At 48.4% G+C, this 22,509-nt stretch overlaps 1 protein-coding gene and 1 long non-coding RNA gene across 4 annotated transcripts in view; one reads left to right on the forward strand and one right to left on the reverse strand.

Moving 5' to 3' along the window:
• Positions 1-22,509, reverse strand: part of LOC133216902 (uncharacterized) — a 448,875-nt gene that overhangs the window by 161,917 nt on the left and 264,449 nt on the right. The gene's annotated exons all lie outside the window — the stretch shown is intronic.
• The window catches only part of OPHN1 (oligophrenin 1), a 63,468-nt gene that overhangs the window by 1,206 nt on the left and 39,753 nt on the right, over positions 1-22,509 (forward strand). For 2 of the 3 annotated variants that reach the window (XM_061361978.1, XM_061361979.1), the window contains exons 2-3: positions 17,960-18,055; positions 22,326-22,387. In XM_061361978.1, the coding sequence (XP_061217962.1) occupies positions 17,960-18,055; positions 22,326-22,387 (158 nt within the window). The remainder of the gene's footprint in view (positions 1-17,959; positions 18,056-22,325; positions 22,388-22,509) is intronic. The other variant, XM_061361980.1, reaches the window with a different exon arrangement.

Raw genomic sequence — 22,509 nt, forward strand, 5'->3', positions numbered from 1 at the left:
CTGGTTATATAAATGTGCATTAAAATATGGCCAAAAGTGTAGGAGAGCGCAGCAGCTACAAGCACTGTGCTTGCATCAGGCCAAGTGAAGACAAATACAAAGCCAGCGGGGCAGACTCTGATCATACACTGTTTTTCTTGCCAGCTGGTGGGTTTTCAGTTGGTATTAATAGGTTTAGCTGCTGCCCTTTTGTTAAGAATAATTCAGAGCTTCCTTGTTATCAAGGCCATGGCTGGAATAGCTTATGTTTGCCTGTCTGGAAAACAGTGAAGACAAAAGCTAATGGGACTGAACCAGCAGACGTCACAGGGCTGCAAGACCCTAAAAAAATACCAACCCCAAATCTCTGCTTAGTCCAGGGGAAAAAAAAAATATCAAAGGGATTTTAACAAGCCTGCTTGTTCATGTAAATGCTTTGGGTTTTCTTCATCACTTTGGTCTAAGCCATTTCCCTTTTTAGTATTTGTAAACCCTAATGCTGTGCTTGGAGTAGGGATGTGAGGGGATTTTGCTGGATCAGCAGGCCCATACCAGTGAGACTGGCCAAAGAGGAAGGGAAGAACTAGAAGGAAACCGAGTACACCCAGACAGCAGAGATAACCCCCCAGAGCTGAAGAAACCCCACATTTCTTGCCTGATATGCTGTGGGGTGTTTTGTGCTGTTATCTTGTGCGTCTGAACTAGCATGGCTGGGGAGGGTGCTGCAGCTGATACCCGCCTGGGCTTCCATCAGCTCCTGGCATTCACCCCTTCCCATTTAGCTTACAGATAACTTTAAAGGAATTTTAGGCTCTCCTCTCAGAATCCTGTCCATATGGAACTGTGAACATGAATCTGGGGCTACTCATGGTCCCTTGCCTGAACACCTTGGGCTGGTGGCTGGTAAATCCTGCTTCCTTGTTGTTTTCGTTTCTGCCACTTGACAGCACGGTGGATGTGGCCCTTGGCTGCTGGGACATACAGCTGGTGGTAGTCCCACCAGGAGAGAGTTCTCTTTAAGGAGAGAGGGTTAAGTATGGTGATTATTCTGACTGGACCTGTCTCTTACCTGTCCAGAGGTGTTGTCCTCCATCGTACAACTTTAGTGGGTGAGGCACCCTCCCAGCTAAACCTTTGGCCAAACTGTCCCAGAGCATTGACTCACTGCACCGAGTCCAGCCCTCTGGTGACTTTACAGGAGTATATATTTTCTATATGTTTGCCTATTAATGAATGAATACACTCCAATGTAAAATTGAAAGCAAATCAATCCCTGTTTTGCTGAGGCTTATCGGAACGTCAAGCACCTGCTGTCTCCAGCTGGCGGGCTCCTCAGCCTGACAGGGTGATGGAAACAAAAGACTCGTGTGCAGCATGGACTGTCTGCATACAGCACATGCAGCCAAGTGAATTATGCGAGCGCAGCAATACTCATGCAGGCTACCAGGAAAAGGAGTTCAGTTCCCCACTGCGGGAAGACAGGGTCTGTTGGGCTTTATGTGATCTGCTGTAAAAACAGGCCACAGAGGCTTGAAAGCCTGAGACTGCTCAAAGTTGTCTTTTATTTTCCGCTTGCCCAGTAATAGGGAAAAAAGTGAGTGTGACTTTACGTGGAGTCCACAGGACCTGCAGTTCACATGCTGGGTGATTTCGAGTTGTCTGTGGCATGAGGAGCATGTACGTTGTTCTTTTCTTGGTTGCTGGCAGTGTTCTTGCTGAAAGCGTCTGGCCTATTAAGGTTGTCTCAACCTACCTGCTGGGTAGTAAAATATTAGGAGTGTTCCAGTGGAGTCTTTAGAGGCTGAAAACACCTCCCCCCCCCAACTTGGTATCACTTTATTGTGTCAGCAGCACAATCGAGGCATCCTACCTCTAGTAAGTGCTATTTCTGGGACTTCTGTTGGAGATATTTTGGTATCTTTTGGTGGTTTTTGAGCTCTTTTACTTCTAGATTAATTCACCACAATCGTATTTGTAGCAAATTAATACATGAACTTGAGTGCAAATTTTTTAAATGAGTCTTTCAAATAGCATGGGATTATAAATGCAGAATACTAAATGCTTCCAGTGGTGTGTGCCTGGCTGGTAGGTGTGCTGTTTTAATTGAATGGATTGTTTGTTTTACAAATGCACGTACTCTCTTCCATTTCCCAGTTTTAAACCCACTCACTCCATCCTATTCGTGGAGATGGTGAGTGGTGAATCACTGCAAGTGTGACTTGGCTGTGATGGGCTGCGGGAGCTGTTTTAAGGCAGCCATGTCTTTACTCCAGACTTATTCACAGTGTTTATACCCAGCAGTCTTGTTTGTCTTGCTGTCACCCAGACCTTTCCTCAGAGGAGAATTACTGTTGATCTGGATGAAGTGTTGTTCAATCCCTTTCCCTAAGTGATTCCCACGTGTGGCATGCATTTGTGTTCATGCACACGGCGCATTCTCTTGGCGAATAGTGAAGACTTGGGGAGGACCCTGCTCATGGGTGCCCATTGTTGTCCTGGAGAGGAGGAGAGGAGTGTCCCTGATTCCCACAGGAGGTGTCATGAGGTGGAAATCTGCCAGGGGTTGTCTCTACCTGGAGTCCATTTGCCATCATAGCTCGGGAGCATTGCTTCTGCTGGATGCTGAGCTGAAATTGCCACTCGTGAGCTCCCAGATGGGGACAAAAGGGCAGTGGGGACCCACAGCAAGGGGGATGTGGGCCTTGGTCAAGAAATCTATCCACTTCTGAGCTGCTGCCCTTCTTCTGACTTCATCTTCCCTGCACGTTTCTAATGAAAAGCTGAACTTCCCTTCCCCATCCCAAGTTGAGACTGGAGCGAGCCATGGGTGAGTGCTTTCCCAGGCAGCAGGGCTTCCCCACCCCTTGCTCCTCCGCAGAGAGAAGCATGAGGGAGTACTCTACCTGGCACAGTTGTTCAGGGGCCAGCACTGGAGGAGGGAGGCAGGAAGGGGGACTTCAGCTCCCCTTAGTCTCCTGGTGCCTCAATTTCTCCTTCTGCAGAGCAGGTAGTGCTTCGGAGCTTTGTCTGAAGCAGGGAGCTGTCAGCTAAATGAGGCATAAACTTGGGTACTTTAAACCGCTCTTGACCTTTAACGGATTATGAGAAACTGGTTCCACCTCACCCACACAACTCTAAGATGTTACCAGCTGAAATACATAAAATACTGTATGTAAAGGCCCCCTGAGTGCCATGCATCTCCCATGTCCTGATGTGGGTCCTTATGCAACTACAGTCACAAAGTTGCTGCCTTTAAGTGTGGGTTTTTTTTCTCTCGTTGACTGACAGCTGACTGTCAGCTGATGTATAGTTGACTGTCATGACAGATGACTATACGTGGGATGCTGTAAGATGACAAAGTATAAGGTTGTGCCAAATGAGGAATTGCACTGACTTAAAGCAGAGAAAAATATTGTTCATTTGTAATACTCTTGGGTGTGAAAGTCAATGATAACAAACAAGTTACTTTGAGTCAGAATTGTGAGTTATTTTTACTGTAAAGTTGGCTGCATGCTTTCATTTTTGTGCCAGGAATATGCAGTCTCTGGCAAGGCCAAGTGATGATGCTGATCCCATACGTTGGTCCCATAAGGTGCTGAAGCCCATCATGGCCTGGCCCTAGCTGGGAAGGGAGAGGTGCTGGCAGGTTAGCCTTGCTCCCTGGGACTGGGCTGCCTGGCTGGTGGCTTTGTTCCTCAGTGCTGTTCTGAGGCTGCTTCCCTTGCACCTGAGAGCCAAGCTCAGAACTTGTGGCCCCTGTGGCAACTGCAAGGTCTGCGTTGCTTGGAGTATAGCAGGCTGGTGCCCGTCCCTCTGACTGGCCTGGGCCTGGCATGGGGACAGCTTGTTTGTGGCCCAGAGCTCACAAGCCCATTCCGTAGTGGTCAGCACCCGCCTTGGTGCAGACAAGGCTTGCTGCTGGCTGCTCGAGGCTGCAAGCAGGGATGTCAGAAGAAAATGACTGTGTAGCATCACAGTTGTAGGGATGACTTCTTTACAGCATTTTCTTTCTGTGGCTCAGTATGTTGGGTTTTTGTTGGTTTTTTTTAATCTCTCCTGCTCACTGTGCTCTGCTGTGTGTGTGGTAATGCAAACCCATTTATTTCCCCCAGTCTTTGATCTTCTCTCGCAATTATATTTCGAATGAAGTTTGAGAAATGTCAGGTTGAGGCTCTTTTTATTAATGTATGAGTGCTGCAATGGTGTAAACTCTCCTTTGAAGTTGGAAGAGCTTTGAGTTCTCATGCAGTGTTGCAAATGTGGTTTTGAATTTGATTTCTGTACTGTGTAAAGCTTCACAGGTTGCCTCTGTCTTTGCATGTCAGTTAACCAGCCTCCCCAGGCAGTGCAAGTGTTTTATCATGGAAAGATAACATTATAAAGGAATGTGTAGAGGCGAGTATGCCTGCAAAGCACACAGCAGTCTTGAGCAAAAGGGACTGGGTAGGCTTTTCTCCATGAACAGGGTTGAATGGGGGATCCAGTCAAGGTCCTGCTGTTATCCTCCCTGCAGGTCCAGCGCTGCAGTCCTCAGCATGACAGACCTGTTCTCAACAAGTTTCTGTGCTGTTAGAGGTGGTGCTTGAGGTTTTAATGCTTCAGAGTGTAGAAACCAAGAGCATCAACAGAATGCAGTAGTTTAATGAGATTAGAGCAGCCCTGCAGTGGCCTGCCTTCCCAGTTCCTACAGAAACCCCAGGTGCTGGTCATGTGAAGTCTGCAAATACAAAAGCTTGAATCTGCTACTACAGTGTGTTACAGCCAGATAGTGGGGTTTTTCCTATGTCAGAACAACCTAAAGCTCCTCTGGAAAAGGGGGAAGAAGAACAAATCTGTCCCACATGTGCCCTTCTGCTGGCACAGGAAAGGCTGCAGTTCCCCAGGCAAACATTAGCTCTGGACTTAGGCAGAGCTTGGCAGTAAGGCACCTGCATTAAAAATATCCTGTCTCACAAAGACAGCTTAGTTGTGAGCCAGCACATGGCACATTAATGAAGACGTGCATAGAAATCGTCTGTGTGGATGGACAGAGGCCTTCTGTCTCATAGAAAGTCACTTATTAAACCACCCAGGATAACCAAGGGAATCTAGGGTCCAAACAAGACCTGTGTAAGCATTTCCTCTGGTGCCACTGGCCAGGTGAGTGTGAAGAGGCTGCTTGTGTGCCTGGGTCAGCTGCTGCTGAAACAGACCTGACTTAAAAATTGGTCTGTCCTTTTCCTTCTCCTCTGGTTGTATCCTTGCACTCTCCTGATGTTGCACCCCAGCAACAGTAAATGCCTGAGCCTTGACTTGAATGGATGCAGGATCAGACCCTGTATGAGCAGGTACAGCAGTCAGAACAAAGAATCGTCCCTGGTGAGGTGTAATCAGCTGAACAAGGTCTCAGTGGCCTCATTAGCTTGTCCAACCTGCTGTCTCTGCACTTGGAGACGGCATTTATCATTGCACCAGCTTAGGGGGCTCAGAGCTGCAGGTGGAGCAAGCGACTGAACACTCCTGCCCAGAGCACGGCCAAGTTCAGCCAGGTGCCAGTCCCACTGCCTTGTCAGTGAGCTTCCAAACGAAGGACATTGGGGAAAGAAACACAGACACAGATCTGTGGGCTGCCCCCTGATGCTTTCCCACTGAAGTGTCTTTCACTGAAGTCTTTCATTTCACTGAGGACCTGGTTTTCCACCCATGCTGGTGGTGCTTGGAGGAGCTGCTTCAGGCTGGCTCTCCAGAAGGGGATGGCTTACTGCTGCAGGACACCTTCCCCCTCTCTGCTGGAGCATGTTATGCTATAGCAGCTTGTGTTAAGCTGTTTCTGGACTTCAGCAGGGGAAAAATGACTTGCTGGAAAATACATCATTCCCCTGTAGCAATAATGTATTCTCCTTGTACTTGTCTGCTCCTTTCTGGTCCTTGATAGGGGTTTCATCCAGTAAGGGCTTCAGTTACTGCTGATAACTTTTAAAATGTTCTCCTAAATTCTCAGCTCTAGTTGTCTGAGGAGACATCAGACCTATATCCAGCTTAAAAACAATCAATTGCTTTAGGGTGATGTTGTATGGATTGAGACATCCAAACCAAAACCAGTTACAGTCGGTAAGGTAAAGTCATTAGGGACAGGCTAATTTAGCCAGGAACCAGAATCCTCTGCAAAAGAGAAGCATGCAGTAATAGAATGAAAATGTCTTCTTGAGGATTTGGAGACCTATGTGCTCCTGAGTATCACTGTTGCATAGCACTGTGGGCTGTGTTTTGCACCATCTTATGGCAAAGGCGATAGTGGGAACATCTGGAAGTTGTTCACAACAGAGCCCCTGGGAGGCCTTGAGTAGATAAACTGTATGTGTGCATCTGCGTGTGGGAGAGACCATGGTGTTCTGCAATGCTGGTAACACACAATACCATTTACAGAACTGATACTGGAGTTACTCTGGCATCAGTGACCTAGTAGGATGTGCATAATGATATCTGCCAAATGGGATTCTTTCAATTGAAAATATCGCATAGCCATTTTTCCCCTGTATGGGCCTGTGTCTCTGTGTGGCAATTAAATTCCCTGTCCACTGCAGCAGCTGCAAAGTGATGCTCACCTTTCAAATCTGATTCTGTGTATGTAAACACAGTGAACTTTAGCTCAGGTGTTTCCAGCATCTATCCTCTGTGGATGTTCTCAGAACAGGTAGGAAGAGGGAGGCCTCTCTGCAGCCATCAGAGGATGAAGCAGCTCATTTTCCTGGGCTGTAGGTCCTGTACACAGAATCTAGAGCCCCAAAGCTGGTGCAAATCTAAACCAGACATGCTTTAACCAGAAGCTAAAAAACAACAGCTAAAAAAACCCAGAAACTAAACAGAACAAAAAAAACTTCCAAAAAGCCAACCCTGCCCACAGCCCAAGCCGTATCTGCAGATGGAGGCAGAAAAAACAAGGAGAATGCACAGTATCTGCCTACTCTGGTTGTGAAGAATATCTTACCCCTTGTTTCAGGGCTCGTTGGTGTGCGTTAGATTTTGCTGCAGGCTGGAGCAATTCTTCCACCCCGTGTGTCAGTGCCCTGATGCGCTTCCCAAGTACTCAGCTGCATGCAATGGCACAATGGGCCATAGCAAGAGATCGTTTTCATGTGTGTAAGTGTATTTTTTCTTCTGCCAGGCATGAGACATGCAGAGAGCTTTTCATCCATCTTCTGTTGCCTTTCCTGGCTCCCTCCCTGAGAGGATGTGGGTGTTATCCATGTTTTGTAATGTGTCTGACAGCCCAAGGGCTCACAGCAGTGTGGCTGCTGACCAAAGTTTCCTCTTGAGTCACCAAGTGAAGACTCAGCTTTTCTGGCTTTTTTCTTGAGAAATTTTTTGAATATTTTATTTATTAATTCTGTTGGTAGCGTATTGGTAACTACAGATGTGGCATCCCACGTTCAACCACAAGCTTTTCATGGGTACCTTCTGCCCTGCTGTGTTTAGCCCATCATTGTGGAGCAGGGCCATGACATGCAGCCAGAAACCTCCCCATGGCACAACCCTCACCATGCTGCTCCCCAGCCATCTGCTATGTTGTACCTGCCTGGAGAACAATGCTCCATGGCCAGTCTCTGGCTGCCTGGTCATGGATCGAGTCTTCAAAGAAGAGCTGAAGTGCCAAGATGTCGTGTTCCTGGAGGGGAAGGGGGCAAGAACATGCTGTGGATGCTCTGTGCTACAGAAGCAGCTGGTACCTGCCATCAGCAGTGCTAATCGTAAGTGCAGAGTTCTTGTGCAATTTGAAGAACTGTCAGGTTTATAGAAAAAAAGGACAAACTTCTTTCCTGAGAACAAACAGGGCTGTTTTACAGATGCTGAACATGCTAAAACAAAATCTTTTTTGGAAGTGCTGGTGAAATACAGCAGGAGGCAGTTCCTTTTCTTACTAAGCATTAAATAAATGTTTCAAATGCGTAAACCTTGTATTTGAGTTTCTGACACGCATGAAAGAAAAAGCTTTTGGAAGCTTCTCAATTTTGTTTTGGTGATGGTGGACTTTTCCACATTGTTTCTTGTTTTGCCTTGCAGACTCCATGCTGAGCTTCTCCTTCAGGAGCTGCAATCCCCAGGTCATGCTGGCTTTTCCTTTCTGGGACACATTCCAACACTGCCTTTGTGGCTGATGTTCTTTTTTGTCACTGAGTTCTCTGTGCAGGTGAATGTGCAGTCACATGTTCAAATGATGGTAAGAGCAGCTGAAAAGCCTGAGATAAAGTTTATAAATATAAATAAAGCCCAGAATTCAGGATGCTCTCTGCAGTCTGTTCTTTTATGCTGTTCCTCCAGCTGAGACTGGTTATGAAGTGCTGAGGTGAGGTATTTTTAAAGCAAGAGTAATTTTATTAATCTCACCAAACCTTTTAGCTGTGAAAATGGAGACAGAGACATGACCTGTTCCTGTGCCTGAACTGGGGACCTGCAGGGCATCGGGGGACCCTCTGAAGCGGATGCAGAGAGCTAGACCCCTGAGCACTCATGGGGTGGGGATCTTGCAGAGGTGCCCAGAGATGCAGTAGCTCTTCACAAACCCTACCTAACAGTGCTCCACAGGATGCTGGTTGGATTTGAGGTGCCTGGGAGGCTCCCAGGGGATGGGCAGTGGCTCCCAGCCTTGGAACAGGAGGGATACATGTTCGTCCCCATGCTGAACTGCTTCAGATCTCTTGTAAGCTGCTCACAAGTCTTCCCCCTGCACCGTGTGTGACTCATCTGGCCTCCTGCCTCCTTCCCTGCGCCCTTATCGAAGGAAACTCTGAAATCATCGCGTGCTGGGGGAGCGAGCTGCTGGCTCCGCTCACTCCCTGAAGCCGCCTGCAAAAGCGGTTGCTTTTCCCTCACCCTGGGAAGGGTGGCTGCTGGAAAGCTGAAATGAGATGCATCTGACAGCTCTGCAGATCATAAGATATCTCTGTGGAGATTGCTAATGCTCTGCCCCGGATAAGAGTCTGTTGTTTTCGTGTTTGTTTTGCCTGTGTTCGTACTGCTTGTACAGCAGGGAGCCGCGGCTCTTGGAGCACACCCTCTCCTGCCGCTTACGCCAAAGCAGCCGTGCCAAAATGTTGCTTGGCTGCTCTCAAAGCCGGGGAGCTCCGGGTGGCCTGAAGCACCACGAGGATTTGTGCGGCTCTGCCCTGTCTTTACCGACCAGCTGCTTTGCCCGAGGCTCTCCTGGTCACCCCAGGAGGTGGGCTGCTCCACCCCTCCTCAACAGCTTGCTCCTTCCGAGGGAGGAGAAAATGCATTTGCTGTGCGTGGCTCATCTTAGTGGTTGTTTTATTTCGCAGGGAGTCTGTCCTTTATTCAACAACCTTAACCTCTGTCCCCAGGACTGGGAAAGGCTGGTAGAAAACACGGCTGGTCTCCATGGGAAAGAGGTATAGAATTGGTGCAGCAGACAGAGCCTCACCCTACTTCCATCTGGCCACCTGCTTGAATTACAGTCCTGGTCCTGGCAGTGATGCTCAGTTGCCACAGCTATGGCTCACCAGGCACTGCCATCCCTGAGTCTATTGGCATCATCAGCGTGCTTAGGCCACAATATGTGTCACCCCTGTCCTAGAGCAGTGCCAAGCACAGTGCTCAGAGCCATCGCTTCCTGGCACCTTTGGGTTCTGTGATCAACTGGTCTTCATGAAATGTGTTTTCCTCTGCATCACCTTAACTCAACTGGAGTACAAAAAAATAGCAATGTCCTAAATGGTCAGGCTTTGCCAGGAGATGAATCACTAATGAAGGAATTCCTGTTGTGGAGTTAGGGGTGAAGTAGTGTATGAGATGGGCTGGCTGCAGCCGTGCTGCCGGCAGAGGGGTGCTTGGCAGCCCTTTTGGTCTGGTGGGGTGGTGGGGGCTCTTCAAGACGACTTGTCTGTAAACCTGGAGTTAAAATTAATGAATGGAGAATACTTGGGAGGGGGAAAGGGGAGATCGTGATGGGAGAGCAGGGGCGGTCATGAGGGAAAATCATGAGGGGAGTGGTGGGGCAGTTGTGAGGGGAAATAGGTGAGAGCAGGGGCAGCCATGGGCTGTGAGGGGTGGCCATGAAGGGAAAACTTGAGGGGAGATGAAGGGTGGCCATGAGGGGTAGGGGCAGCAGCTATATAGTCTGTGGCCACTGTGAAGTAGCAGATGAGGGGTGGCTGTGACTGGAGATCATGAGGGGAGATCACTTTGCCCTCAGTAACATGGTTTAGTGGTGGGCTCGATGATCTTAAAGGTCTTTTCCAACCTGGTGTGTTCTATGATTCCATGATTTCCCTTCTGACATAGTGGATGGATGTCAGGGCATACACAATTGAGAGAAATTATACTTGTATTATTTCTTAAAGTGCATTTGAACACTTTTGATGGTTTCTAAGGCTGCTAATCTCTTTTTAGCTTCCGTCTCAGCCAGCCACATGTTCTGGGCTCCCTGCCTCTTGTCTTTTTCCAGTTTTGCTGAAGGAACCCCTCCAGCTTTGCAGGGCTGCGAGATCAGTTTGAAAGCCCAGAAAAATGCCAGAGGTGAAAAACTGTCCTTTGAAGAGATCAGGCATTCAAAGTAGTTTTACCTCTTGCTCATCGTGAAGAGCATTAGGTGAAACACTGATGCCAGTGTACTTTTGACATGGTGCTGTTCATCGTGAGAGTGCAAGGTATCCCTGTGTGGGATGTCCCTGTTGGGCATGAGGCTGTGCTGAGGATCCTGCCCTTTATGGAAACTTCAGATCATGGTTGTTCTGGCATTTCACAAGCAAAAATCCTAAAAAATGAATCTCTATGCTGTCCTTTATAAAACCATTAAAAACGTGGCCTCAAGCGCCACTCTCCAGAAAATAAGTACAAGCCAGTGCAAGTCACTGGGAGAATGACATGTCCTTGTCTTTGCTTTAAAACATGGCTTTGTTGCATGCTTGTCTTCCTTATCAGTGGTATCTGTCACTATGAAGATCCAGGGAAGAAAAGTTATGCTGGATAATGAGTGTTCACTCAATGAGAGGTGGGGGGAGAGTGCATCGATCTCCCCAAGAGCTGTAACCCGCCTCACTCCCAGACCAGTGCACCCCAAATGTTGTTCTCCTTTCAGCCCTGCTTGCTTTTTGGTTTGGTTGGTTTTCTGAGCTGATATGTTGCCCTGAGTTGCTGGTGAGGAGACCTGCAGTCTCCTTCTGTTCATGGCAGCCAGAAAAGCCTCTCTGTGCATTCAGCTTCATTGATCTTCAATCCAGTGTAATACGGCTTGGCAGCTTTGCTCAAGTATGATAAGACAGTATATATAGCAGGTTTCCATCAGTGAATAAGGGAGATAAGACAAGTGTAAGGAATGTATCATAAATGTGAAGAATTGCTGTGTTGGTCTTTTATATATGTATGTATTTTAATTAATTAAATAAGCCTGTGGAGCAAGTTTGTGCACTTACCAGAAGGTTGCTCAAGCAAGGAGTATTAATGAGAAGAAAAAATTAGGTTTAGGACAGCAGGAAAAGTTGAAGGGTGATGTGTAAGTTAATGTAATGGTACAGAGGGCAGATACCCAGCTTGCAAAGCAAAAGGCTTCCAGGTAGAGAGAGTTACTGAAAAATGTATTTGTACTTGAACCAGAGCCCTGCTTTTTTCCCTGGAGCCTGTGCTGGATCAACTGTGCTAATGAAATGGCAGTTTATGAAAGACTCTTTCAATAAAGGACTGATTAGAAAAGATAAATGTGTAACAGAAGTATTAGACATTCAGTAAATTCCTTTGCAAGAGATTTGTGAAGCACAGCTAAATATAGCATGTTATTTTTAGAAGTTCATGCTGGCCGTTTACTCCTGGCAAGTGGAAAACCCATGTCAGTGTGTGAAAAATGGCCTTTGTAAAATGTGTCAGTATCTCTGAATCCCCACAGCATCCAGAAAGCCTTTGGGACACTCAGGAGCAGCTTGCCAGGGGTTAATGCTGATCACTCTCTGCTGCACTGGGCCAATTTTAATAGCCTCATGGTAAGCATCTCTTTATGGAGTTCCAGGAGTGCTGTTCTCCTCGCACAATGTCTGTGTAGATTTGGGATTACCTGGAAGGCTACCTGGTAGATGATTGTTTCCCCCCATCTGAAAAAATCAAGATGTTTTTGTGTTGGAGCAGCTGTAGAGTATTTAGGAGTGTTTGGTGAGTCAGGACTCATTACTCACGTTCCTAATGCACATCTGGGCTCAGTTGGGGCAGCTTCATTGATTTCAGAGTTGAGGTATTTTGGTGGGACAATGTTTGGGGACTGCATGCAGTTAGTGCACACTGCGTAAATACAACAGCTCAGAGAAGAATCCAGCCTCTTGGCCGAACACTTTTAAAGCTTTGCTGCAAGCACAGAGAAATCTCCTGGAAGGCATGGGTCGTGTCCTGCATCCAGAATCTCATCTCGGGGGTAGCAGCATGGATGAACTGAACTGCCTCTCCTTCATGACGCAAGTCCCTGGGAAATTCTTCCATGGGAGCTGGTAACAATGGGCGCATTCTTCTGCCTCCAGGGATCACAGCCCTCTCTTTTGCATGTTGGAGGAAAACTGGTATTTCTCATGTTCTGCATGTCCCATTGCACAGCTGTCCGTGAGGAAGCAGAAAATGTTCCATACTGACCAAGCACTGTGAAGAAATTTAGGTGCATCCTCAGAGTCTTGCAACGTTTCCCTGAAAAAAAAAAAAGTATTTCCAGAGTTTAGATCCTAACTCTAAAAATTTGTCCTTGGCTGAGAATGCTCTTATTTAAGTACAGGATGAACTTTTATTGTCTTTTGTTTGCTTATTTGGAAAAAAAAAAAAGAAGTGTGTGGCTGGTTTTGATATTTCTGTTTTCAGGCTGGAGAGGAAGAAAGCAAAACAGAAACATGGAGCTCCTCCTTACATGGGATCTGTTTATTTGCATTGACTTAGCTCAAAATCAGTTTGGGTTTTGCTTTTGGATTGTTGAAGGTGTTGCTAAGTGGCTCCCTGCAGGGCTCCTTCCATGCTGCGGGCGAATGCAGAGGCTTCCGAGTGGCCATGAAAGTCTCGGGTGATGCTGTTCCCCTTGCAGCCCATGTGCTGGCCCAGGCAGGGAGACCAGCTAAAGTTGCTTCTCACCTTCCAACGTAGGCATCCTGCACGGTTCCTGGGGTCAGGATGGGAGCTGATCTCAGGCCAGCTGTTCATGCCTTGCAGTACCTACCCTCAGTTGGAGTCAAGTTAAATCAAGGACTGTGTTTGCTCAAGAAATGTCACTGGCCGATGACTGCTGTGATGATGAGGTGTATTTTTTTTGTTTGGTTGGTTTGGTTTGTTGGCTTGTTTGTTTTTTCCCCTTAGTTTGCAGAACGATGCACAGGGAGCAGGGTGTGACTAAGGATTAGCCAAAGACCTGTTCTTTTAACCTGTAGGAGGTTTTCTGTTGTTTTTTAAAATGTTTGTTTCTAGAAACCACGCTGCTGTCTCTGTGTCTCTGTTACACCCGACGTCACATTGTGTCTCTGTGGTTTTGAATGAGGTGGTCCAAGCATGTGCACAAGTCACTGGCACTTCCATTTCCGTGTTCTCAGGAACACTGTTTCCTCTCCCAGCAAGAGAGGACCACTGCAATCACCAGACAGAGACTTAGAGAAGTGTGACCCTCCCCTGAGGAGTGCATGCAGGGCTCCCTAAAGATGTGCATCTGTGACACCTCGAGCTTTATGGACCCTTGAGTGGCACCTCTGTGTCCCGCTCTCCAGCCACGTCAGTGAGCAGTGGTGCACAGGGCTGTGGCCCCCATGCGGTCTGTCCTGCAGCTGGTGGTTTCCTTCCACTTTAAATTGCAAGCACTGGGGGGCAGAAAGCAGAACCACAAACTGGTTTAGGGCCCCTGGGTATAATCTGTGCTTTTTCAGAGGCCTGTGGCTTTTGCAAAGACAGCAAGATTTCTTTGTGGTCTTCGATTACCTGTGGTTGCTGTGAAAGGCTGAAATGGGAATCCCTGCTAGGACTTTGCTGAGCGGGCTGTGGGACACATCCTTCACTAGCTGCAGTCTCTGGAAGTGTGTTATATATACATAAATACAACCAGAAAGTTCTTTGTGTAGCTCCTAAGGCTGTGGCTGGAGCTGGCATTGCTTCTCTCTCTCCTGCCAGGCGCAGCTTGGCTGGAGCTTTTCTGAGCGAAGAGATGGGACTTGATTTTCCCTAGGAGAGTAAATTACTGTGACCACAAATTGTGAGAGTTGGCCCTGCTTACTGAATGCTGCAAGGAAGAGTCCTAGAGGAACCCTGATCGAATTCGTTTTGGTGCGTTTCCATTGAAACGGGCTGAGCTGTACAAGGGCAGGCTGGGTCCTTCGGGATTGCTGGCGGGTGGGACTTTGTGTGTTGATTGCAGTCATCTCCCTGCTTTAGAAGCACGGCCTGGCTCTTTGCATGCATCCCTGTGTGAGCAAGGCAAGACCCTGCAGCTGCAGCTCTCCAGCCTGTACCCTTCTCCCCCCTGGCAGGCTTGGGGTATGCGAAGCTGGGCGGCATTCAGTAGCTGTGCAGTTGTACCAGGAAGGAAAAGGTTTCTAAGTGTCTGTATTCCCGCATGAGCTTAGCCCAGTTGTTCCACACAGCTGATCTCTTCCTGTCCTGCTCCAGCTGCTGACCATGGTGGCCCCTTCCTGCTGTCAAGCCGCTTTCCTGTGGCTGTGGCTCATCCCTTTCTCCCCATCCCCCCCTGCCCTGCACCATCCCCTGGTGTCATAAGCCACTGTTTGGGTGCCACCGAAGATACCTCTAAGCAGTGCATGATGATGCTCTGCATTGAGTCTTGGCCCTCGACCCCACAGGGACTCAGCCCCCAGGCGCGAGCATCTCCTCATCATGGTGGCTGGTGCCAGTGGGCACTGCAGTGGCAGGAGCAGCTGCCAGGGTCGTCCCAGTGTTAATTTCCCAATAAACACCCCACCATCACAACACCACCCATAATACCACAGCAGTACCCAATGCTGTCCGTCCTGCATGAGTGTATAGGGCTTGTCAGAAGCCAGTGTTCAGCCAAGGCTCTGTACGTGTATAAGGACGAGTCACGCTGGTCCACAAGAGTCTGTTTCCCATTAAGTGCTCCTCAGGACCCATGCCAGGCGTTCACAGCACTGGCTCTCCTTCTGGCTTGGCCTCTCCTTCCCTAACCCTGCATCTTCCACAGTTGTTATTCTATGGATGAGTCCATGCGTGGTGCTGAGCAGCTCCTGGACCCCCCGCCACCATGGCATGGCACAGGGGGATGGCTGCCCACCTTCAGGCAGTGTTAGCTCTGTGCAGCAGGGCAGCATGAGGTGGGCTTCCTACACCAACTTGGCTGAAAGTGAGGATGAGGATGGCTCGCTATTATGAAAAAAATTCCTTGTCCCGAACGAAACCAAACAGCACTGGACTAATTAAAGGGTGCTCATTTTGTTTTTTCACTCTTAAGCTAATGTGAGATGTGGTTTATAGCGTTTCCATTTCGATTTCCTTCAGCTAGACAATTGGCAAATAAATGTTCAGGCCAGACGTTTTGAAAGGAAAATGTAATTTAAATCAGCTATACCCTTTCTTTTTTTCTGGTTAAAATATATTGTGTTTGGCTTTTTCTCTGCTATTGCCTTACCCCCTGTTTCTATAAAAATAAAAAGGCAAGCAGCTCGCCAAGGACCATTTCTCTGATTCTGGGGCTAAACACTGTGCTGACAGATGCAATGGAAAACCAGTGTGTGAAGCCCTCTGTCCCAAAACAGGGTTGTGCGTGCTCCTGGCTCACAGGGACACACGCAGCCAGAGCTAGCTGAGGCCTCATCCCTGTACCCCTGCCAGTGCACATGGATGCATGGATGGATGGATGGATGGGATGCTGGTAAGGGTGCTGCTGGCTTTCAGAGCAGCTGCTCAGCAACCCAGTGCTGGGTCAGATGGGTGTTTAAATTGAATGATTGAAGTTTACCCACTAACAAATGTAGTTGAGGAGCAAGGAGGGGTTGGCAGGGAATGTCAGCAGCATCCAGGGAAGATGAGGAGGGTTTTCAGGGGGACAAACAAAGATTCCCCTGAGCGACAACTGTATGAAAGCCTCCCGCCCCAGCCTGAAGCGAATGCTGTGGGTACTGAGAGTGAATTACTTGCTGAGGTTTTCCATCAAATCAATGACATCGTTCTGTGCTAGAGTTCACCCATTTACATGCTCTCAGCCCCCTCCAGCAGCTGTGCTTAAATAGCGACATTCAGGCCTGAATCTGCCCATTCAGGAGCAAAGGTTTGACCCTTTGGAGGAAACTGCTGAACAAGGCTTTTGAGGGGAGAGCAGGGACTGTCTGCACTTCGAGGCTGCTCTCTTCCCCAGCTGAGGACCTGGCTGTCCCCACATGCCACTGTTATTCAGGGGCCTTGGGGAGGGCTGGAGCATCCCAGGGTGCTCCTGACATAGGGCCAGGGGAAGCAGAGCTGTCTGGGGACCTGCTGCTTGCTTTCTTTTCCCAATGTCCAATTTAGTGCTGTCCAATTTTTCTCTCCCTTTTGTAGCAGCATTTCAGAAAAAAATCATGTTTGCCACTGTGGTGATAAGGTTTTTTTACCACTGAATGTGCTGTGGAAAAGAACAAACAAAAATACACCCAGAACACCATTTTCCTCAGGCGAGAAATGAAGGGGGGTAGCCAATACTGTGTAGAGACAATTCCTCACCAATTCACACCTCCTTTTTGGCTGTTATCTCCTCCGGATTTTAAAAACTGATGCCAAAGGTAATTGTGCATGTCTTATTATCTTAAACAGACAAATGGAAAGAAAACCCACCAGAAAACACCACCCACATATACAGAGTTGCTCTGTTACAGCAGTCCTTTCCCTGGTTTGGCAAAGCAGGGCCATGTGAGCTGGTAGCGTGTTAACATCCATGTCGTCACGTATTCCACACTTGCAGCTTCCTGAATCTCAGAAAGCACTATATCCGGTGCACCCCGTCAAAGGAATCCAACCTGGGTCCAGAATTAGGGAAATAGCTGACTAAATCAAAGCATAAAATGATTCCTTTGCTTTTATTTTATTGTCCACATCCTATTCCCTAAGGTCAGGCAAGTTCAGCCTCCTGTTTGTAACCCAGGTATTTGGAGAAAGACTAACCTCCTAAAAAGCATATCTCTTTGGGCAGGAAGGTATGGTTGATGTGAGGCTGCCAAACCCACCACATCTGCCTCTTGTGCTCTGCCAGGAAGGAAGGACTCGGTTTCTCCTGTGGTGAAGTGCTTCCTGTGGCTATCCCAGCTGTCATGAGTGGGTGATTTTGGCCTCAGGGTGTGCTGTGTTGTTGTGTCCCCATCCTGGCTGCAGCTTCTCTGCCAGTGTCAGCAGACACCTTCCCACAGTGGAGCCACTGATGGAGCTGTGAATCAGGCGCACAGGATGCAGAGACACAAAGGATCCTTTGGCTAGAAATTTCTCTGGAAAGTCCAAAAATAATTCGGGCTGAGCTACCAACCACCATCAGGAAGTGTCTTTGCTTCAAGACTGATTGTTTCTCCCCCAGCGGGGCAGGAGCAGGTCCCAGGGCCATCTGTAGACACACTGAGGAGCGCAGCTTGAGCCCTCTGGCTCCCTGCACTCAGCTTCAGCACTGTCCTACTTCCTTAGAGCTTGGTTGTGTCTGTGACCCCCTAACGAGGGGCAATTATTTTGAGTCTTTTGTTTTTTCCCCACATTTATGTTCTGACTTCACAGATTTTTCTTGTATATAATGAAAAAAACACTTTGAACAGCAACAAGCCTGTCTGACAGCCTCCTTGCTCTTCCTGTACACAGAAGGATATGAGGCTATTGATCAGCTATTATTATCAGCGTTGTTATTACAACTGCAGCATTTTCTCAAGTGCTGAAATTCCTGACATCTATGGATTTTGCTAACTGCCTCATTATATTTTTGTTCCATTCAGGCTAAATGGCTGTCTTGCCACTTCTGTGTAATGACTGCAGAAATACTCAGCCTTATTGCTCTGTCCTTTTCCAGGTTACTCATCGGCAGTGCAGAAGTTCTCCCAGACTTTGCAGTCCTTTCAATTTGACTTTATTGGTGACACGCTAACAGATGATGAGATCAATATTGGTAAGTTTTCTTCTTTTTGATGCCATCTTTCAGTAACTGAGAAAGCCTTTCCTTCTCTAGGAATTTTCTGTGCACTGATATTTTTTAAAGAGCATCAGGAGCAGGTTCCTCAGATACCAGTCAGCTTTTCCATAACTTATTTTACAAAGTTCAACTTTCACGGGTAGAGTTTCACATTCCCAATTTAGCGGATAATTTGTGGGGGTTTTCCACAGCTCCAGCCCTGCTCTGTGCTGCCAGGCACTGGGGAGGATGGTGGTGCAGCACTGAGGCTCCCAGCATGTCCTGTTCCCAGTGCTGCAGGTGGAGCGGGAGTGTGTTCGGTGCTGAGCATCGGCCATGTATCCCAGTGTAGGCGGGTGCTGCTCCCAAAGCTTCCTTTGCTCTGCTGAAAACGCCTTACAAAAACAAAGCAGTCCCACACTGCCCTGGAAAAGGAACCAGGCTGCAAACTGCTGGGAGAAAGGAAGTGCTGGATGTGGTGTTGTATAGAAAATAATCGCACGTCTCTGCCTGTGGCACAGCTGTTGTAGTACTCCCTGCACATCTGCTTCAGGATTAGCAATCCTGAAGCCGTTTTACATCCCGGCCAGGATGGTACAACTGTGCAGATTACACAAGTGCCAGCTGCACCCAGGGAGCTAAACCCAATGGCCTAAATGCCCTAAATGCACTGCATTTCAAATTAACCCTTCTGTTGGTTTAGTGAGTGCTATTGAATGGCTGATGCAGGGGTATGGTGCTGCAGGGAGGGCACCTGGCAGGAGGGATGCCAGGAGACCCTCCCGCCCGCAAGGGTCTGACCCTGGCCCATGGGATAAAACCCTGTGCTGCCCTGTTGGGGGTCTCAGGGCATAACCCAGGCTGCTCCTAGGGGCTGGATGTAGAAAAAAAGAACAAAAAAGCAAAAGCTTTTCCCAGGCTGATGTTGAAGAGCAACTGAAAGTGTGACATTGCTGATGTCAGGTCTCTCAGCCATCGCTGAAAAGGGAAGGAAGTAAAGCTTGTTCTTTGGTTTATTTTATTTAAAGCGATTTAAAGTGGATTGCAGCTTGCCATTCAAAATCTGTTTTTCTTTATGGAAAGTCTCTAGGTAAAACCCACTGGAAATGAGTCAGCCTCCAAATCTAATGGCAGTAGGGGTGCTAAATTTCCAAACACATCTGAAAAGGGAGGGGAAAACATTGCCTTATAAATGCCCCTTCTGGGAGCAGAGGGATCTGAAGTGAGCAGCTGCCCAAGGAAAGGAGTGTCCCTCCTCTCAGCTGGAAGGGACAAAGCTCTGATGTCCCGTATCCCTGTGCTGCCTCTTTGCCTGCCTCTGTGTGCTGGCTGTGGGAGGGGAGCAGAGCCTGCCTGCAGTGGGGTGGGGTGGTGGGCAAGGAAGGATGCTAGGAATGGCAGAGGTTGAATGGGGAGATGGTGGGTGGAGGAGAGCAAGAAGTGATCACAGCAAATGTAGAACACTCCGTGGTGAAAGGAGTGCATTCCCTGCTTCTGTTTTTGTTGACAAATGTTTGTTTTGCTTGTTCAAGAAGAGGTCCCTGGTTTGCCCTGTGAAAAAGCCTGTGCTATGTTCCTTCTCCTACACCAATCCCTGCGGTGCGGGCTGGGGCTGAGCCTCTTTGCAATACTCCCTTATTCCTGAAACAGCAGCAGGGCGTTAACATCTCCATAGCAGCTTCCATCTCCTGCAAGGGTGGCAGAGATCTGCATGGGAGCTCATTTGAAGTGCAGGATATAGGAATGAAGCAAAACATTCACAAACACTTCTTATCGTACTTCAGGGAACATGTTTGATCTGTAAATATAGCTGATGGCGCACATCTTTCTGTTTGTGTAGGCAGACAGGAGGCTGACACCCCTGCACGTCAGGTGGTAGCTTTGAACTCTGCAAGTGTGAGTCAGGACACAGATGCTGGGCTGATGTTGTCTGTCAGGAGCAGCACTTCCCTCTAGGATGTTAATATCTGCGTTACACAGTGGCTGCCATCCCCCCACTGGTCACCTGCGTGGGACCTGAATCAACAGCTCCATTAGAGATGAATGGAGCAGTGAAATGGGATGCTGCGTTCCTCACTCCTAGGCATGGGCACCTGAAATCCTCTGGCTGTAAGCTGCTGACGTTCCTGGTGTGTTCCTGGCCGGCCATCTGAGTCATTCCGGGGTAGTTCGCAGGTGTGGCTTGGCAGTCTCCATCTGCAGCCTCCCTGCTCCACTCTGCAGGCTGGTAGCATGGATCTACCCCAGTGCCCCCAGACACTGTTGGTCTGGCAGCCCGGTATAGCCTGAGGCACGTGTTTGTGGTTCAGGGACAAGTTCAGTGTAACTGCAGCCAGGAAATGGAGTGTCTGGGCTTTTCCTGTAGAGCAAGGAAAGAAACATCTAGTGACAATTTTCAGCAGTGGCATTTTCTCTGTAAGTTCAGGGCTGGATTCTATTTCTGCCCTTGATAATTCCTTTTCTGGCTCCGGCTCCCGATGTTTGTGCGCACTTCAGGTTTCACATTGTCCTGAGAAACCACAGTGAAAGTCAGTGTGTCGGCTCTGTGGTCAAGCATAATAAACTATTAGGACATTGCATGTGCTGGGCTCTGAAGCTCTTGCTCTGGAAGAGAACTCAGAAGTTACTGACTCATCAAGAAGGTTATGTTTTGATGATGCCAGCTGAGGGACTGTGTCACGAGGCTGTGGTTTTTCCCTTTTGTGTCTGTCTCAGCAACTGCAGAGAGAATCCTGTAACAGTGGAAGCTCCTACTTGCTGGCTGTGTGGCTGCATTACAGCCTTTTTTTAGCAGGAGAGGTAGCTCCAGGTACTGCCTGTGGATGAGGGGAGAGGGCACTCAGCTTGCACATGGAGCAGAAATGCATCCTCCCCCCTTATCTGTGGGACAAGCAATTCCTGTGTGCTCCTTGCTATATGCCTGATGTGTTCCCTCCTGTGTTACACCTGCCAAGCCCGGTGTACTCGAGCTCTGGATACTGCCCTGCTCACGAGCTCTGGTGTCAGCCAGGCATTTCTGATGGTCTTCCATTCATGCTCAGGCAGAGATCAGGAGCCTCCACACGCTTCACAAAGACTGGAGGCTCTGAACTGCAAGCACAAGGACTCCTGTAGGTTTTACAAAGCTGTTCAGTACTTTCCAAGTGAAGCCGCCAGACCTGTCCCAACCATTGCTGCCAGCGGGGTGCGGCTCCCACTGCTGGAAGGTGATGAGTGGCACTGTGGGAACCTTTCCCAGCTAGCTCCCAGGTAGTTCCCACTGAGGCAATTGGATTGTGCCCTGCAGGCGTGTAGCACACAGCCACACTGCATGCTAGCCAGATGTTTGCCCAGCCGTGTCTGACAGCCTCCTGGAGAACAGAGGCTTTTGCAGTGCTCCTTGTCCCATTCTGCCGGTGAGAGGGGTTTTTACCCCTGCTACGTATGCAGCCCCTTCCCATGTTCTCCTTCGGTGTGTGCAGAGAGGGGCTGAGTGTTCCCTTTTGGTGATGCACTGTTGGTGTGAGAGAGTCAGCTACTCTCACCTAGTCTTCCCCCCCCCAGGCTAAATAAACCTTGTTGTTCCAGTTTGTTAAAGGAAAGGTTTCATGTGATTTTTGTTGTAGTTGGACTCCAAGAAAAGTGCTGATCAATTAGATATCTTTGTTTAATTTTTAACATTTTGGGGAATGATGTCAATGTCTGTGACTGTTTCTGCATCTGCTGCCTCTCCTTTGTAAGTACATGGACTTTGTGCTTCTTGTTGCTGAACATAATCGCTGTCATTCCAGACTGTTTTCATTGTACAGGCTTGTCTTGATCCTAGAATGCACCTGCAGTGGTTTCCAGCTCAGACAGAGGTGCTGGGCCAATTCTGGTGCTGGCAGGCAGTGAGGTAGGACAGGCATCCCTACTGTGGCAGAGCACATCCTGCTGTGGTCCCTGATGCCGGTGATTGCCTCTTCCCTGCCACCTGCCTTACTGGCTTTGTACTACAATTCCTAATAGAAGTTGATTAATGTTGCCTTCCCTTCCCAGGGTGTTGCCTCCAGCATTGCTTTGGGCAGGAGCCCCTCTCCGGTGCGTAAATAAATACCTCTCATGGCCAGCCTTTACTGGTGTCCTGGCCTCGCTCGGTTTCTGACATAGGGACCGCCTTTTCTCTGGTTTTTGGCAAGCCTTTAGACAGCGATGCTGGGGGTGCAGACAGATTTGGGTACTCTGGCGTGTGTCCCATGCTCCTGTGCCACATCCTAGCTCCACTGACCAGCCTCTTCTTTTTTTACAGCTGAGTCCTTTAAGGAGTTTGCAGAGCTGCTCCATGAAGTAGAGCTGGAGAGATCCATGATGGTAAGATGATCTAAACTGTGCTGTGGTAATTATTGTCTTGTTGTAAATTTAAATGCTAAATCACAGCCAAGCAGCACCATGTACCATCAGAAGGAACCTGGGAGCACCAAGAATGTTGTGGT

This window comes from Neopsephotus bourkii, unplaced genomic scaffold, assembly GCF_033783945.1.
Source record: "Neopsephotus bourkii isolate Nb327-2 ecotype Australia unplaced genomic scaffold, CSIRO-AGI_Nbou_v1 NB_1067, whole genome shotgun sequence".
NCBI classification, from domain to species: domain Eukaryota; kingdom Metazoa; phylum Chordata; class Aves; order Psittaciformes; family Psittacidae; genus Neopsephotus; species Neopsephotus bourkii.